A 19,557-nucleotide genomic window follows, 5' to 3' on the forward strand; every position below is an offset into this window, starting at 1 on the left:
AATGTAATGTATTTGCTGCAACATATACGTCCATTCAACTTTATCATTTCCCGCCGTATGCAAATTAGCCAACGCATCTTCGGTTTGATTGCGGAAGTAACGCTAGTGAAACTTCGCCAGCATTCGGCTCCCTGGACGCAACTTCGCATTTTATTAAATTACCGTTGTCCTAGTGAATTTACGCCTGTCGAAGTGTGATGGCTGCAAAGCCGTCGCTGGCGAATTTTCACCGGTTAGTAAATTTGCTCCTATGATTGTACCTGCCATACTTATCTCCCTAAACTGCAGGAACATTCACTTCCAACAGAATCACACAGATTGTACATGAAATCTCCTATGGCTTAATCTCCCCTATCATAAGGGATATCAATTTCCAGGCAGCAGATATACACACTATACCTGTGACCGGCTACTGATAATCATATATATATATATAATATATATCAATTCATATGTATATACGAGCAAGTTATTCTATTTAACATATCTGTTTCTGGTCCTTCAGATTTTTTTTTTCTTTTTTACATGCGATGGCGGTATTTAACAAATGCAAAAATGGCGATAACTGCCACTGACAATAACACTGGGATGGCAAACATTGCTAGAGAAGAGTCTTCGGAGGGTCTCTCATTTCTGGTGCCCGAGGGTCCATTCTGCTGGTTCTGCAGCTAAAAAGGAAGAAAAAAAGGAGGAATTTGGATCATCAAATTTTTGCAGTCCTGCTTGAAAATGACAAGGAAAAGAGACTTAATAAAGGCTTATATATGGCATATTTCTTACTTGGACAGTGAAAATGTATCATTTGTATTTCTTAAAGGGATTCTGTCATGATTTGTATTAGGGATGCACCGAATCCCCTATTTTGGATGCGCCGAACCCCCGCAAAAGATTCAGCCGAATGCAGAACCGATTCCAAATCCTAATTTGCATATGCAAATTAGGGATGGGAAAACATTTTTTACTTCCTTGTTTTGTGACAAAAAGTCATGAGATTTCACTCCAGTACTAATTTGCATATGCAAATTAGGATTCAGTTCAGCTGGGCAGAAGGATTTCGGCCAAATCCTGCTGAAAAAGTCCGAATCCTGAACCGAATCCTGGAATTGGTGCATCCCTAATTTTTATGATGTCGTTTTTATATCTAAATTACACTGCAAATAATTCACTCTATAATAATAATATAAAATGTAATTCCTGAACCAGCAAGAGTATTTAGTTGTAATATTGGTGTGTAGGTGCATCTCAGGTCATTTTGCCTGGTCATGTGATTTCAGAAAGAACCAGCACTTTAGGATGGAACTGCTTTCTGGCAGCCTGTTGTTTCTCCTACTCAATGTAACTGAATGTGTCTCAGCGAGACCTGGATTTTACTATTGAGTGTTGTTCTTATATCTACCAGGCAGCTGTTATCTTGTGTTAGGGGGCTGCTATCTGGTTACCTTCCCATTGTTCTTTTGTTTGGCTGCTGGGGGGGAAAAGGGAGGGGGTGATATCATTCCAACTTGCAGTTCAGCAGTAAAGAGTGATTGAAGTTTATCAGAGCACAAGTCACATGACTGGGGGCAGCTATGAAATTGACAATATGTCTAGCCCCATGTCAGATTTCAAAATTAAATATAAAAAAATCTGTTTGCTCTTTTGAGAAATGGATTTCAGTGCAGAATTCTGCTGGAGCAGCACTATTAACTGATGTGTTTTGGAAAAAAATTATTTCTATTCTTAACTTCCTCCCATTATGTAGCATTAAATAGTACTATCTCCTAAGAGAGAGTCGGGCCAACAAAGGGTTAAGGTTTTATGTAAACGAATATCCGAATATCCGTCTCATCACACCGTGCACGTCAGATGCCGCCAGGACAAGCTTTCTCCGCTCACTTGCAACACAGAATATTCAGAATTCAGGGCACACAGACCCCCTGCAGACAAGCGTAATCCATACGTTTGAAAGTGGTTTGGAAAAGCGCAGAGTTAAAAAAAAAAAAAGAAACAGATGAAAGCAACAGCCCTATCAGTTAATTTCCCATTCGCCAGTTTCTGGGCATACGTCTTTCTTATTTTTAGATTTTTCCATTTTTTTCAGTTTTCAATGCGTCACGATGATTTGCTATAAAACATAAAGACAAAACTAAATTGCGAATATTAGAATGTTCAGTAGCCCAGACAACTATAACCAATTAGATATTTTAAATACGAGAGAAAAATAAAATAAACTACGGTACAAGTATTAGGGAAGGAACAACATGAAACATGTTTATAGATTATCGACAGTGTCTCCGGGCTTAGGCCAACATGGAATTCCATCTCCTTCATGGAGCAGAACAACACAAGAAACACTCTATTTGCTGCGCATTAGCCTTTTGTTTAGCAAGTATAAAACTTAGGACTTCCACGAACCCCCCATGAAACCATGATTAGTTAGAAGCAAAGTTCCATCTCAGCAGAGAAATAACATAGATGCTGAATGGCAAATACAGAACATGCTGTAACATAAGGGGAAATGTCCTTAGCCATTCCCAACACCAGTGCAAAACTCCTCGACTCCATTTCTCAAAAGAGCAAACAGATTTTTTTATGTTCAATTTTGAAATCTGACATGGGGCTAGACATATTGTCAGTTTCCCAGCTGCCCCCAGTCATGTGACTTGTGCTCGGATAAACTTCAGTCACTCTTTACTGCTGTACTGCAAGTTGGAGTGATATCACCCCCTCCCTTTCACCCAGCAGAACAATGGGAAGGTAACTAGATAGCAGCTCCCTAACACAAGATAACAGCTGCCTGGTAGATCTAAGAACAGCACTCAATAGTAAAATCCAGGTCCCAGTGAGACACATTCAGTTACATTGAGTAGGAGAAATAACAGCCTGCCAGAAAGCAGTTCCATCCTAAAGTGCTGGCTCTTTCTGAAATCACATGACCAGGCAAAATGAGCTGAGATGCACCTACACACCAATATTACAACTAAAATGCACTTGTTGGATTAGAAATGAAATGCTATATTGTAGATTGAATTATTTGCAGTGTACACAGTGTCATTTAGAAATAAAAACTGCATAAAAATCATGAGAGAATCCCTTTCAGTTGCCATATTTACAATCCCAAGCATAAACTATAGCCAGACATGTCAGGAGTCCAACACTTTTTCTTTAAAAATCTCAATGAATCCATAAGACTGTGAGATTTTAAAAATAATGCTGAATAAATAGCGTTCTGCAACCCATCAAATAATAAGAGTACAGGATACCAGTAGCTTAGGGGGTTATTTATCAAAGTCCAAATATTTTCTGCTACCAACTCCAATCCACTCAGGTTTTTTACACTTATTTATTATTACATTGTCCCCAAAAATTTGCTTTGCAGGAAAAAAATTCCATTTTCTGATTTTTTTTCATCTGATTTTCACGATTTTCATGACTTTTTCGTAATTTTCACCCGAAAACTCCAGGGTATTGCACGAAACTCAGCGCACATCCAAAAATCATTGGGACTTCTCCCATTGACTTATATGCAACCTCCACAGGTCTGAGATGCTGGATTTTGAGATTGTGACTTTTCCATCCTCGGGGGTTTAATAAATTCTGAAAAAATTGTGATTTTTTTAAAAGTCCGATTTTATTTTTAAAAAAATCATGAATTTTTCGTGATTTTTGCATTCGGAGTTTAGTAAATAACCCCCTACATGTGTTTAAAAAACAATTAAATCTAACAAAAAATGCTAACAAAAATTTTTTTTAATTTGCATCTTTCCAAATTCCCAACAGAATGAGCCAATGTCAAAAAGAAGGGCATTTTTTGCATTTGTTGCATTTGTGCATCTGGCTTCTGCTACATTGCATCAAAAGTCAGAAGCCCCGGCAAGGCACAGACAGATGTGCAATGTCGCTGCTGGGATTGTGCCACAAAGTAAAGGACAACTAGCACCAATATGGCAGTTGCAGATCTATGGGTTGCAGGACGCAGTCTAACCGTTTGTCAATATGTTCTTCGTGGACATGCCTTTTCCGGTTCATATTTTTCCATGTGAATGAGCCGCATGATGAGAGCGATATCAGAAAACAAAACAAATCCCTACGTATAAAGATAGAACATATTTTACTTTTGTTCTTTTCTTGGCAGCCGAATGGATTGCCTGCAGCTCAGCTCTCAGAATGAGTCCATCTGGAATCCATTCAATCCAGTAAGCCTGGCACAAACAGCCCATGAAGCAACAATAACAGCCGATCTTACTAGTGGGGAATTACTAGTTGATCACACGTTGAGCAGCCGCTCGTTTCCTATAACGATGCACAGAGGGTGCAGCCTACACAAGGCTATACAGGGAACAATATTAAAAAAAATGCGACAACAAAAAAAAAACAACCAATGGTTTATATTACACCAACCCACATGTGATGTTGGCTACTATCGTTGGTGTGGAATAAAACCAGTTTCCATGACTACAGTAATGAATCACGCATTCGTTGAGAGCTATTCTGGCGCCCCGGTGATAACGAAGTTTTTATTTTTAACAGGTTAGTTTCTCCCAGCTTGACTGAGGATGTGATCATTTTTGTTTTTTGTTATTTGGGTAAATATTTTGTTATATTTTGTTGATAGAGAGGAAGGTTTAATCTTATCTTATTTCATATAATTTTGTTTTTTTTCATGGATGAATTTTGGTATTGTCTTTTTTTTGATGTTTTCTTTTCTTATTGTGTAATTGACAATTATTATTACTTTGTTGCTCCTTGGTCTTTTTGTTTATTCAAAAATGTCAATGAAAACAATTGAAAAGAAAGTTTCTCCCAGCAACAAACAGGGTCACCAACATAAAAATAAAGATTTTATTTGCACCTGACAATAATGTGCAATTTCCTTCTCAACTACAAATTCCCCCCCCCCCACCAAGAGTTACGACTTGGATTCTTTACTCAACATCATGAGCTTGAAGTACAGCCATGCACAGATTGAAGATGCCCAATTGTAATGGAGTCCGAGATCGATTTCCAAAATGGTGGCCAAGATGGCGTCCTGGATGGTGGCTTCCTGGTTCCTCACGGACGCAGCGGGATGATGCTGGCCTCTTCCCGCACCCGGATTGGTCGCCGGCGACAGAACGGACGTCGGCGTCAATAATTGGCGCCGGCGTCGGTCGCATACGCCAGCGCGTCGGGCACTGACGCCAGTGCGTCCGCGCACATGTCATGACGCCGATGCGTCCAGAATTGGCGCCAAATCTAGGCCTATATTAAGGAGCTCTGGAAATCCATCAGTGCCCAATTATAGGTTTTAGCTTGCTATTCCTGGGTGTGATCTTGTGAACCTTTACTATTGTGTACCGACCTTTTGCCTGAATTCCTCGACCTTGAACCTCTTCTGCCTGGACTGACATTGTTGCCTGATTGACCATTCTCTTGTCTCATCCCGATCTGTACTGCGAACTTGGACATTGCTACCTCCTCCCTTGGTCCTCACTACTCCTGAAGCCTCTGGGCATTACACCAATAAGGTCAAGGTCTCCACTGTTTATATCAAGGTTACAAGGATAAGGCTTGTGTTACATGGAAGCCACAATTACTGGCAGTTAGGTTCATTAGTGATGTGCGGGTTGAGCTTCCGGGTTCCTTATATCGACCTATGCCGACAGCCCCACTGATGACGTTACAAAAGGGGCAGGGCGAGAGGCGCGCATCTATAAAAGTTCAACCTGGAAGTCGGAAGCCGGTCACGGGCAGAAAGAGCAGTCAGAAGAGCACAACCCACAGCGACCCAGAAAAGGGGGGGTGCGAGGTCGTTCCGAAACCCAATCAACCCACGGGTATCGGGCCCGGCCAGCACATCACTAAGGGTTATGCATGCTCCTTGAATTGTCAACACTTACTCTTTGAAAGCACAGGAGGCACAGACAGGGAAGGAGTTCATTAAAGGAACAGTTCAGTGTAAAAATAAAAACTGGGTAAATAAATAGGATGTGCAAAATAAAAAAAATGTTTCTAATATAGTTAGTTAGCCAAAAATGTAATGTATAAAGGCTGGAGTGAGTGGATGTGTAACATAATAGCCAGAACACTACTTCCTGCTTTTCAACTCTCTAACTCCGAGTTAGTCAGTGACTATAAGGGGGGCCACATGGGACATAACTGTTCAGTGAGTTTGTAATTGATCCTCAGCATTCAGCTCAGATTCAAAAGCAACAGTTATGATCCATGTGCCCCCCCCTCAAGTCTCTGATTGGTTACTGCCTGGTAACCAATCAGTAGAAACCAAGAGAGCTGAAAAGCAGGAAGTAGTGTTCTGGCTATTATGTTACACATCCACTCACTCCAGCCTTTATACATTACATTTTTGGCTAAATGACTATATTAAGATACATTTTTTATTTTGCACAGACTATCTATTTACCTAGCTATTATTTTTATACTGAACTGTTCCTTTAAACCCTTTTTGAACTGGGACACTGCTTTTAGAAAGTGAGTTAGTGCTGGTGATGGGTATATTTGTCCCGTTTCGCTTCTCAACAAAAATGTTGACGCCGGCAACAATTCCCACACCACACGTGCATTAATGTCAATTGGTGTCCGTTAAAGGAAAACTATACCCCCCAAACAATGTAGGTCTCTATAAAAAGATACTGAGTAAAACAGCTCATGTGTAAAACCCTGCTTCATGTAAATGAACCATTATCATAATAATATACTTTTTTAGTAGTATGTGCCATTGGGTAATCATAAATAGAAAATTGTCATTTTAAAAAATAAGGGCCGCCCCCTGAGATCGTAAGATTCACTGTGTACACATACAAACCACATGTAAGGTCACATGAGCCAATTAACAGACAGAGTTCTACCTTTTGCTTCCTCACTTCTTCCTGTTACAGTTAGTGTTGTAGTATTTCTGGTCAGGTGATCTCTTCCTGTTACAGTTAGAGTTGTAGTATTTCTGGTCAGGTGATCTCTTCCTGTTACAGTTAGAGTTGTAGTATTTCTGGTCAGGTGATCTCTTCCTGTTACAGTTAGTGTTGTAGTATTTCTGGTCAGGTGATCTCTGAGGCAGCACAGATAGAGTCACGAAATTCCAGTTTGGTAAGATTCTTTAATATGTCATTCAATTTGATATAAACTGTTGCTTAAGTATTCATTTTGGGGGTATAGTTTTCCTTTAATTGACGCCGGTGTCGGAATTGTCGCCGGCCTTAAAAAAAATGTTGAAAAGCGACGTCGAACTTTCGAGGCGAATTTATTCGCCGGTGGCGAAACACACAAATTCACGCCTGCTGAATAAATTTGCCCATCACTAGTTAGTGCAGATAGTAAATGCTTCATCAACATAAATCCTGAATATTTACAGAATAAAGTTATAAAGTTATGTCTGGCAAAAACTGAACATCACATTTTATACTCACTAACAGCGGCGGGGCTGCTACATTTATAAAGTATTATGTTAGCACAACTACAAGATGCAGCAGATCACTAACCTTGTGTCGCACCTTCAATACGACCTGTTCACCAGCGTTCCTGAAGAGATTCACAGCAGCTTTGTGCAACAGCTCCTTCAGTTTAACACCATTCACCTGCGCACAGCGCAACAGAAAAACATATGCTGTTCATTGGCCAATCTGCTCAAAATGAAGAGGGGGTAAATGGGTTTTTCTGGAAAAAATTACCTAAACTACAGCAATCTTTTCAGAAGAGAATTGTTCTGATTTTTCTCTGTTTAGGGAAGATGTGGTTTCTGATGTCTTGTCGAAACAGAGCAACATCTGAACAGCCAACTTGCTTTCTTCTGACAACTTACTTGACTGGATTATGGTTGGAAACGGATCAGCAGATATATCTAGTACAGGTATGGGACCTGTTAACCAGAATGCTTGGAATCTGGGGCTTTCTGGATAATGGGTCTTTCCATAATTTGGATCTTCATACTCGTCTACTAGAAAATCATGTAAACATGAAATAAACCCAATAGGCTGGTTTTGCTTCCAATAAGGATGAATTATAAGCTACTGTTTTATTATTACAGAGAAAAAAGGAAATATTTTTTTAATTAGTTTAGTTTATTTGATTACCGTATATACTAGTATAAGCTGTCCCGAGTATAAGCCAAGGTACCTAATTTTACCTCCAAAAACTGGGAAAGCTTATTGACTCGAGTATAAGCCTAGGGTGAGAAATGCAGCAGCTTCTGGTAAGTTCCAATCAAAAAATTGAGGGTTTCTGCTCCCATTGGAGGTGCCGGCGTCTTGTTTTTGGATGCGGCTACCATTCTTGGACGCGGCGAATATTCTTGGAGACTATTCTTGGACGCCGGCGACTATTCTTGGACGCCGGCGACTATTCTTAAGCGTGGGCGACTATTCTTAGACGCCGGCGACCGCTTATACGCTTGACCCGAGTATAAGCCGAGGTAGCGTTTTTCAGCATATTTTGGGGGCTGAAAAACTCGGCTTATACTCAAGTATATACGGTATAATGGAGTCTATGGGAGACAGCCTTTCCGTAATTCTGAGCTTTCTGGATAACAGATCCCAAACCTGTCATTCTAAAGCAACTGAACTAGCAGAGTAATCATTGAAGACGTTTCACTACTCATCCGAGCAGCTTCAGACGTTGTAACAAATGTCATATTAATACAGGTATGGGATCCGTTATCTAGAAACCCCTTATAAAGAAAGCTCATAATTACAGAATGCCTGTCTCCCATAGACTCCAAAATAATCCAAATGTTTAAAAACTTTTTCCCTTTTCTGTGTAATAATAAAACAGTCGCTTGTACTTGATCCCAACTAAGATATAATTAATCCTTATTGGAAGCAAAACCAGCCTATTGGGTTTATTTAATGTTTAAACGATTTTCTAGTAGTCTTTAGGTACGATGATCCAAATTACAGAAAGATCAGTTATCCGGAAAACCCCAGGTCCCGAGCATTCTGGATAACAAGTCCCATACCTGTAGTCCATTGGGGCAAATTTACTAAAGCGCGAAGTGACTAACGCTGGTAAATAAACTGTATCGCTACTTCGCACTCTAATGCCAGGCGAATTTTCGCTCTGGCAAATGGACGTAACTACACAAATTCACTAAGATGCGGATTTTACTGAACGTTACCTCTTGTGCCAGACTTGCCTTCACCAGCTCAGACCAGGCAAGTGCAATAGAGTAGATAGGAGTTCCCCAAAAAAACGCTGGCGACATTTTAGTTTTTCAGGGTGATAGGCTGCAAAAGATTGTCATTTTTTTTTAGGGTACCCGGCTTCCCCCCTAAATTTCCTTACATTTGGCACATAAACTATACAGTGGGCTCATGTGTAGGGCAATATAACAACTTTATTTTATTTTATTAAAGTTCCCTGGACTTGTGTAATGTAATGTATTTGCTGCAACATATACGTCCATTGAAATTTAACTTCCCGCTGTATGCAAATTAGCCAACGCTAGCGTAACTTCGCTTTGCTTGCCGAATTAACCCTAGCGAAACTTCACCATCGTTCAGCGCCCTGTACGCAACTTCGTATTCTAGTGAATTAGCGTTGTCCTGGCGCATTTTCGCCCGGCGAAGTGTGGCGATGTGAGCAAAGCCGTCGCTGGCGAATTTCCGCAGGTTAGTGAATTTGCCCCATTGTTTCTTAATATCTTAGAATCATTAAAAAAAAATGCAATGCTTAGAAATGCACTCAGATCAATTTTACATAACTAATAACTAATTTCAAAGAGTTACTTATCCTTTAAAGAGACCTGAAAAACTCAGTAAAAGTCAATTGCTTTGTAACCTTGGCAAGCAGCTATCAAATACCCTCAGCTATACTGTCCCCTTGGTGCGCAGGTTAATTAGGAGCTGTATTTTAAAGGAAATGTGAACCCAAAAAACAAAGCAGTATTGTTTATCTCTCTCTTTCCTCTAGTTCTGACTAGGGATGGGTGAATTTTTTCGAAAAAATGACGCCCATAGACTTGTATGGCGTCGTGCGACAAAATAAAAAGACAAATTTTGTTTGACGCCCATTGACTTTAATGGGAGTCGGCGACATTTCACCGGCGGCGAATTTTTGACGAAACGGGTAAAATTCGTCCCATCCCTAGTTCTGACTCCCTAAACAATGCAGCAGGCGTCAGCTCTCCTCCAGCCAAGGCAGCTCTGCAGGCTTCTGCTCCGCCACTTTAAAAATCAGAACTACCAGTACGTAGAATAGTAAGGAGTATGGATAGTGATTTCAATTGGAATTACATTTATAAATATAGTAGAAGAATCATTTTACGTTTGTCAGGGGACCAGAAAGAAATGGTGTAAAATCCAGGAAGATGTAAAATCAGGGAAATGTATTTTACATAATATACACAAAAATAACAATGTAAAATTAAAGGGATACTGTCATGGGAAAAACATTTTTTTCCAAAACACATCAGTTAATAGTGCTGCTCCAGCAGAATTCTGCACTGAAATCCATTTCTCAAAAGAGCAAACAGATTTTTTTATATTCAATTTTGAAATCTGACATGGGGCTAGACATTTTGTCAATTTCCCAGCTGCCCCAGGTCATGTGACTTGTGCCTGCAATTTAGGAGAGAAATGCTTTCTGCCAGGCTGCTGTTCTTCTCAATGTAACTGAATGTGTCTCAGTGGGACCTGGATTTTACTATTGAGTGTTGTTCTTAGATCTACCAGGCAGCTGTTATCTTGTGTTAGGGAGCTGCTATCTGGTTACCTTCCCACTGTTGTGTTGTTTGGCTGCTGGGAGGGAAAAGGGAGGGGGTGATATCATTCCAACTTGCAGTACAGCAGTAAAGAGTGATTGAAGTTTATCAGAGCACAAGTCACATGACTTGGGGCAGCTGGGAAATTGACAATATGTCTAGCCCCATGTCAGATTTCAAAATTAAATATAAAAAATTCTGTTTGCTCTTTTGAGAAATGGATTTCAGTGCAGAATTCTGCTGGAGCAGCACTATTAACTGATTCATTTTGGGAAAAAAAAATTTTCCCATGAAAGTATCCCTTTAAGTCAGCAGTCTTGTTGTGCATTATTTATTCAGGCAGGTAGTAACTGCCAAATCCAGACTTTTCCATTGGACTGTCAGGGGAACACGTCATGCAGGTAAAAGCTAGTTTTGGTTAAAATCTTTAAAAGTACCCACACTAGGGGGCAAATTCACTAACCTTCGAAAATTCGCCAGCGATGGCTTCGCTCACATCGCAACACCAGGCGTTCATTCATTTTGAAAAAATTTTTTTTTCCCATGACAGTATCCCTTTAAGGTTGCACTGTACCTTTAAAATTTTATATTTTTGGTTTCAAATTACTTTTTCTTTTCATTGGATTTCTTTCATTTGGGTCTCCCTACCCTTTACAGCTTTTGGACATCAAGTTAAAAATTAGAGTGTGTGCCCCTGTTGTCTACTTATATCCGGTTCAGAATGAAGCACAGCCGTGTTTATTATACTGGATATTACTTAAATGATGTGCGACAGTTACATTGATATGATTGCGGTTAAAAAAAAATTGTAAAAATTAAAAAAAAAAACAAAGTTAGAATGTGTGACTTAAAAACATTAAAGTTGTTCAATTATAGGCTGTGAATTTCGCCTCTCACCTCCAATATCTGGTCTCCTTCTTGCAACCGTCCATCCGCAGCCGCCGCCCCCTTTTCTTTTATGCTACTGACGTATATACCACTGTCATGAGCTATATATTGCTGGTCCGTCCCGCCAATTATGTTGAAGCCAAGACCTATTGGGAGAAAAAAAATGAATTAACACAAAAAAATAAAGAGAACTTGTGGCTTGTGACTTCATAGGACTCATCCCTGGCAGCATTTTCCCTACTGACTTTGGAATAAAGCCCAAAATCCCTAACACTTGTGAATTACTGTATATGCCTTGCCTCCCATTAGCAATATAAAGGCTCAGGGAGTGGACTTAAAGGAGAACTAAACCCTAAAAATGAATAGACCTAAAAATGACATATTTTATATAGTGAACTTATTGCAGGAGGCTAAAGTTTGAGCTTGTCAATAGCAGCAATGATCCAGGACTTCAAACTTGTCACAGGGGGTCACCATCTTGGAAAGTGTCTGTGACACTCACATGCTCAGTGGGCTCTGATTGGCTGTTGAGAAGCTAAGCTTAGGGCTCGTCACTAATTATCCAGCAGAAAATGAGCTTCCCTGGCTGTAATATAAGCTGATGCTACAGGTTTGCTGATTATTCAATTCTGATGCTAATTGCACTGGTTTCTGTGCTGCCATGTAGTAATTATGTGTATTAATTACTAATCAGCCTTATATTGTGACATTTCTATTCTATGTGTACTGTATATTGTGAGTGGGTCCCTAAGCTCAGTAAGTGACAGCAGCACAGAGCATGTGAATCAGTGAATCAGCAGAAAAGAAGATGGGGAGCTACTGGGGCATCTTTGGAGACACAGATCTTTACTGCTAAAGGGCTGTGGTTGCCTTGGGCTGGTACAGAAGCACAAAACATCATGTACAACATTTCTACCGACTTCTTTAGTTTAACTTTCCTTGTCCTTTAATGGAAATGAAGCTCTATGAGAAACGATGAAGTCAAAGCAGATGTACCTTGGCTTAACTATTACAACAGATATGTGGGAGCATGATATTGTGGTTAAACAGAGGAGACTATTTTTTGACTCCTTATCTGCTCATCAACTGAGCTAACTGGGAATAAGATGGGATTTACTAACTCTTCCTTCAACCCCAAATATTCTGCCCTCTATGTAACGTGTAGGGCAGACTTTTCTTGCATTTGATGGATATTAAACAGGGAATATAACGCCGCAGACATAAAACAGGCACCGAAATCTGGATTGGCACTCCAACTTGCAGTACAGCAGTAATCCTTCAACTTTGAATATCGAAGTGGAAGGATTTACCGCAATTCGTTCGATCGAACGAAAAATTGATCGAACGATTAAATCCTTAGTATCGTTCGATCGATTTTTCGTTCGATCGAACGAATTGCGGTAAATCCTTCCACTTCGATATTCAAAGTTGAAGGATATCTATTCGACCATAAGTAAATTCGCCCCTAAATGTATCAATTTAGAACAGTTTACAGGGTCGGCGACCCCCCCTACCAGAGCTGCTGTAGAAGGTGAAAAACGACACTTTCTGCTGCAAGAAGTAAAAAGAAGTACATGTTCCTATTAGTGTTGAGCCATTTACAGTAAACGTTTCCCTTTGTACAGAGACAACTGTCGGGCGCAGACTCTACTAAATGCCAAGTCAGCAGAACTGTATCTTTATTAAACTGCTCTAATAGCAAATCCGAGATTAGATTTCTTTCATATCACATTATGTGGCAATACCATTAAGGCTAGGACTTCACGATTTTGCAGGGATCCGATGCGCTGCGCAAAATCGCAGGCGTCACGACGGATGCGACGGAAACAAGGTAAGTAATTCAATTGTCGCATCGTGTCGCATTGTTGATGCGACGCGACACGACTGTCGGATGCAGACGCGAGCGTTACCTACACATTGTAGGAGCCAATCAGTGCAGGGGGAAATCAGTGCTGGGGCTAGGGGGGAATCAGAAATCAGTGCAGAGAGCTGGGGGAAATCAGTGGAGAGAGCTGGGGGAAATCAGTGGAGAGAGCTGGGGGAAATCAGTGCAGAGAGCTGGGGGAAATCAGTGCAGAGAGCTGGGGGAAATCAGTGCAGAGAGCTGAGGGAAATCAGTGCAGAGAACTGAGGGAAATCAGTGCAGAGAACTGAGGGAAATCAGTGCAGAGAGCTGGGGGAAATCAGTGCAGAGAGCTGAGGGAAATCAGTGCAGAGAGCTGAGGGAAATCAGTGCAGAGAGCTGAGGGAAATCAGTGCAGAGAGCTGGGGGAAATCAGTGCAGAGAGCTGGGGGAAATCAGTGCAGAGAGCTGGGGAAAATCAGTGCAGAGAGCTGGGGAAATCAGTGCAGAGAGCTGGGGAAAATCAGTGCAGAGAGCTGGGGGAAATCAGTGCAGAGAGCTGGGGGAAATCAGTGCAGAGAGCTGGGGGAAAACCAGTGCAGATTTCAGTGCAGGAAGCTAGGGGGAAATCAGTGCAGAAATCAGTGCAGGGAGAAAGCAGTGCCAGGGGGAAATCAGTGCAGAGAGCTGGGGAAACAGTGCAGGGGGAAATCAGTGCCGAAATCAGTGCAGGGGGAAATCAGTGCAGAGAGCTGGGGAAAATCAGTGCAGAAATCAGTGCAGGGAGAAATCAGTGCCAGGAGCAAGGGGGAAATCAGTGCAAAGAGCTGGGGAAACAGTGCAGGGGGAAATCAGTGCAGAGGGAAATCAGTGCTGGGGGCAAGGGGGAAATCAGTGCAGGGGGAAATCAGTGCAGAGAGCTGGGGGAAATCAGTGCAGAAATCAGTGCAGGGAGAAATCATTCCCGGGAGCTAGGGGGAAATCAGTGCAGAAATCAGTGCAGGGGGAAATCAGAAATCAATGCATGGGGAAATCAGTGCAGAGAGCTTGGGGAAATCAGTGCAGAAATCAGTGCACGAAGAAATCAGTGCCGGGAGCTTGGGGAAAATCAGTGCAGAGAGCTGGGGGAAATCAGTGCAGGGGAAAATCAGTGCTGGGGGCTAGGGGGAAATCAGAAATCAGTGCACAGGGAAATCAGTGCAGAGAGCTGGGGGAAATCAGTGCAGAAATCAGTGCAGGGGAAAATCAGTGTTGGGGGGCTAGGGGGAAATCAGAAATCAGTGCAGGGGGAAATCAGTGCAGAGAGCTGGGGGAAATCAGTGCAGAAATCAGTACAGGGAGAAATCAGTGCCGGGAGCTAGAAGGAAATCAGTGCAGAAATCAGTGCAGGGGAAATCAGTGCCGGGAGCTAGGGGAAAATCAGTGCAGAGAGATGGGGGAAATCAGTGCAGGGGAAAATCAGTGCTGGGGGCTAGGGGGAAATCAGAAATCAGTGCACAGGGAAATCAGTGCAGAGAGCTGGGGGAAATCAGTGCAGAAATCAGTGCAGGGGAAAATCAGTGTTGGGGGGCTAGGGGGAAATCAGAAATCAGTGCAGGGGGAAATCAGTGCAGAGAGCGGGGGGAAATCAGTGCAGAAATCAGTACAGGGAGAAATCAGTGCCGGGAGCTAGAAGGAAATCAGTGCAGAAATCAGTGCAGGGGAAATCAGTGCCGGGAGCTAGGGGAAATCAGTGCAGAGAGATGGGGGAAATCAGTGCAGGGGAAAATCAGTGCTGGGGGCTAGGGGGAATCAGAAATCAGTGCAGGGGGAAATCAGTGCAGGGAGTTAGGGGGAAGTAGAGGCCCGAGCCTCCCATGTCCAGTCAAACTCCTTCCCATTCCGAACAAGTGACTGAAGGGAGGGGTGAACTCTTCCCCTCCCCCAATAACCTCCCCCGGTACCTGAGGGCCCACGAGTAAGAGCGATCTCCTCCACGGCCGCTCCCGCGCTCATCTCTAGTCCTGTCCCTCCCTCAGGCTCAAGGCACGGGCTGAAGGTGAGACACAGCCGGGCAACTTTCAGTTTCTGCGCTCAATCAGACCCACGTGGGACAGCGCAGCCCCGCTGCATCCTGGGAATTGTAGTTCCGCGCGATGCGGGAGATGCCCGTGTAGTACCTCACAATATTCCTTAGTGACTATAAACACCGGCTGCAGGGTCCGACTTCCCCTTTACTCACACCCCAGCTGTTTGCTCTCTATTCCCCAATGTGTATGTTCTGCCCGTGTTTGTGTTTCTTTCACATATTCCAAATATCTGATTCTGGGGGCTTCATTGGCTTCTGATAAAATGTCTCCTGTGTGACTGGAACAGAAACTCCCCTCAGGGGACACCAGGCTGCAACTTACACCTGAGCAACAAAACATTCTAATTATTAATTCTAAATTCTTTGGAGTTTTGTTTATCATTGGCTGAGATTTCAAAGTATCAACTTCCTTTTAATATATAACTTGCCTTATGGAAACAGAAGTATTTCAGCAGTGACATCAAGTTTATTGGATTAACAGAAAATATACAATATGCATCATAAAAAATTAGACAGGTGCTCAGTGGCGTAACTAGATGTTGCTGGGCCCCACAGCAAATTAATTTTAGGGCCCCCAACATATCCAGTGTTTGTCCTGTTTTACCAATATATGTTCCAATTGCTCATCAATGAGAGCCTCATGGGGCCCCCTGTACCTCCTGGGCCCCCCTGCAGCCGCAGGGTCTGCTTCCTCTGTAGTTACGCCCCTGCAGGTGCTTAAATTTGGGCACCCAACAGAGATATTACATCAATACTTAGTTACAAATGTAACAGCCTCTAGACACCTCCTATAGCCTTTGATGAGTGTCTGGATTCTGGATGTGGCTATTTGTGACCATTGGTCCATACAAAATCTCTCCAGTTCAGTTAAATTTGATGGCTGCCGAGCATGGACAGTCTGCTTCAGATCATCCCATAGATTTTCCATGATATTCAAGTCGGGGGACTCCAGAATATTGTACTTGTCCCGCTGCATAAATGTCTTTGTAGATTTCCAAGTGAGTTTAGGGTCATTGTCTTGTTGGAATATCCGACCCCTGCAGCTTAACTTCAACTTTGTGACTGATGCTTGAACATTATCCTGAGGAATTTGTCGATATTGGGTTGAATTCATCCGACCCTCGACTTTAACAAGGGCCCCAGTAGTCCCTGAACTAGTCACATAACCCCACAGCATGATGGGACCTCCACCAAATGTGACAGTCAGTAGCAGGTGTTTTTCTTGGAATGTCGTGTTCTTCTTCCGCCATGCAAAGCGCTTTTTGTTATGACCAAATAAGTAAATTTTTGTCTCATCAGTCCAAAGCACTTTGTTCCAAAATGTCTAAATGAGCTTTTCCATACAACAAGCGACTCTGTTTGTGTTTGTGTGAGTGCAGAAAGGGCTTCTTTCTCATCAGCATAAAAGACTATGGCTGTGTGGTGGTGGTGCTCTATTTGGAAACCTTGCTGCTTGACTTGGTTCCCTTATCCCATATCGTGAAGAAGTAAGATGGCACTTTTTTTTTTTTTTGAGATCCAAATAAAGCACTTATGTTTTAGCACAATTGCAATAGTGTGTGCCATCCTACTTCTTCTTTCTCATCCCCCTGCCATACACATGTTTTTTGTGCAAATTGCCCTGAATTGTAGAACGATGTACAGATACAGGTCTTTGGAGGTGATCTTTGGCTTGTCTGTAACATTCTCACAATCCTCCGCATATGTCGCTCCTGTATTTTTCTTGGCCTGTCAGACCTGGGTTTTACAGCAACTGTGCCTGTGACCTTCCATTTCCTGATTCCATTCCTTACAGTTGAAACTGACAGTTTAAACCTCTGAGATAGCTTTTTGTAGCCGTCCCCTAAACCATCATACTGAACAGGATCGCCCTTGGCTGGAGCCTTACTAAAGGCAATCAATGGCCTTGCAGCGCACACTCCAGCACCTTTTTGTGTTTGGTTTGAGCACCCTGGATGGGGTCATAGTCCTTTGGCTGGACCCCAGGTCATGACTCTCACTGGGGGAAGCTTCAGCAGAACCCAGAGTAGATGGAGCTCCCCCTAGCTTTGGCAAAGGGGAGTCCAAATGACCCCAAACCCCTTGGGGGGGCAGGGATGTTGGGCCCTCCCTAGCTTTGGCGAAGGGGGACCCATCCGTTCAAGTTTTTCCCATGACTTCGAAATCCAAAAAAAAAGACCAACCAAAATTTATTTAAAATATCAAAGGTTTTTTTTGAGGGTGAATAGGCTGTATTCGATTCATTCGAATTGAAGTTTTACCGCATTAGATCGAATTCGAATCAATGGATTTGCCTCAAAAAACTTAGATTTTTTTTAAAGTCCACCAAATGACTCCAAATAGGTTCTAGGAGGTCCCCCATAGCCTAAAACAGCAATTCGGCAGGTTTTAGATGGCGAATGATCGACGTTGATGTTTTAAAGAGACAGTACATGATAAATTTCGATTTTCGAATAGTCAAAAAATGTTACTTCGAATTTTCAATTCGACCCTTGATAAATATTATATTTAATAAATATAAACCCTTTAATAAGAAAAACCCAAACATCAGTATACAAAAGAAATGTTGAACAGCAGATATCTATAATAGCTGTAGAAAAGATTGTGCATAAGAAATAAAAGACATTGGCTTAAAGGCAGTAAGATCAACAGATAAACAACTAAAAGTAATACATTGTACATTTGACAGGTGACGGCCAAGAGCGTACAATCTAAGGACAAAGTCAGCAGAGATTTTTCGGCTTCTGCTGCCGTATACATAAAACTGTAAAAAAAAAATTCCAACTTTTCTATCTGTTTCTTTTCTCTGTCTGTAAAAGTATAATGGACAAGCATTACTGCACATTAGCATTCACTACTATTAATTTGTAGGCAACTTTACTATGTTCTGGGAATAGCATTATTGCACATTTGTATTCACTAATACCCTGTATGAATAAACAGTTAACTTTACTGTACATTGGATCTTTAATGCACATTCATATTCACTGTAATTACTGGGGTGGCTCACCTTTATATTAACTTTTAGTATGATGTAGAGGATTACATTTTGAGACAATTTGTAGTTGGTTTACATTTATTTATTAGTTGTGTTTTTTTAGTTATTTAGCTATTTATTCAGCAGCTCTCCAGTTGGCAGTTGCTGCAGTCCTGTTGCTAGGGTTCAAATTATCCTAGCAACCGTGCATTGATTTGAATTAGGGACTGGAATCAGGGCCGGATTCCTGTCTTCGCCGCCCCGGGGCCGCAGGGTCCTAGTGACCGACAACGTCGTGCTACAGGGTCCTAGCGCCCTTCATTTTGCGCACAACCCCTGTAGAAGTGTGCACGCACTATCGCGAAGCGATGACGATTACAGTCTCTTAGAATGCGGCCGGGTGTCCTCGCCACAAATCCGGGCCTGACTGGAATATGAATAGGAGAGGCCTGAATAGAAAGATGAGGAATACTAAGTAGCAATAACAATACATGTGTAGCCTTACAGAACATGGGGTTATGGTTGGTACAGGCTGGCCATGATGGTCCAATTTCCCGTGCGTAGCTTTAAGTCTGGTCTTATTCCTTGGGCGCTTTTTCAAGCAGACAAATTCTTGTCACTTCCTTGGCCAGATTGCCAGTTAGTCAAGATCCTGTTGCAAGTGCCACATCCTGGATGGAATTAATTGGGCTGATAATTTTGTGTCATCTGCAAACACTGATACATTACTTACAACACCCTCCCCTAAGTCATTAATGAACAAGTTAAATAAAAGTGGCCCCAATACTGAGCCCTGAGGGACCCCACTAAGAACCTTACTCCAAGTAGAGAATGTCCCATTAACAACCACCCTCTGTACCCGATCCTGTAGCCAGTTTCCTATCCACGTGCAAACGACTTCATTAAGCCCAACAGACCTTAGTTTAGAAAGCAGTCGTTTGTGGGGCACAGTATCAAATGATCTGAAACAAATGCTCAGTAAGGCTACAAATGTATTGTTATTGTTACTTTTTATTTATGATCCTTCTATTCAGTACTCTCCTATTCATATTCCTGTCCCTAATTCAAATCAATGCATGGTTGCTAGGGGAATTTGGACCATAACAACCACATTG

The 19,557-nt window shown here is 42.0% G+C and overlaps 1 protein-coding gene across 1 annotated transcript; it reads right to left on the reverse strand.

The window, feature by feature from the left end:
* Positions 1 to 223: 223 nt before the first annotated feature.
* synj2bp.S (synaptojanin 2 binding protein S homeolog) lies at positions 224 to 15,504 on the reverse strand. Its single transcript, XM_018232229.2, has 4 exons — positions 15,341 to 15,504; positions 11,564 to 11,700; positions 7,452 to 7,547; positions 224 to 668 (listed from the first exon to the last, which is right to left on the reverse strand). The coding sequence occupies exons 1-4, from the start codon at positions 15,390 to 15,392 to the stop codon at positions 522 to 524; spliced, it is 432 nt and encodes a 143-aa protein (XP_018087718.1). The 5' UTR covers positions 15,393 to 15,504; the 3' UTR covers positions 224 to 521.
* Between the last annotated feature and the right edge of the window lie 4,053 nt (positions 15,505 to 19,557).

Source organism: Xenopus laevis, chromosome 8S (assembly GCF_017654675.1).
Source record: "Xenopus laevis strain J_2021 chromosome 8S, Xenopus_laevis_v10.1, whole genome shotgun sequence".
Classification (NCBI taxonomy): Eukaryota; Metazoa; Chordata; class Amphibia; order Anura; family Pipidae; genus Xenopus; species Xenopus laevis.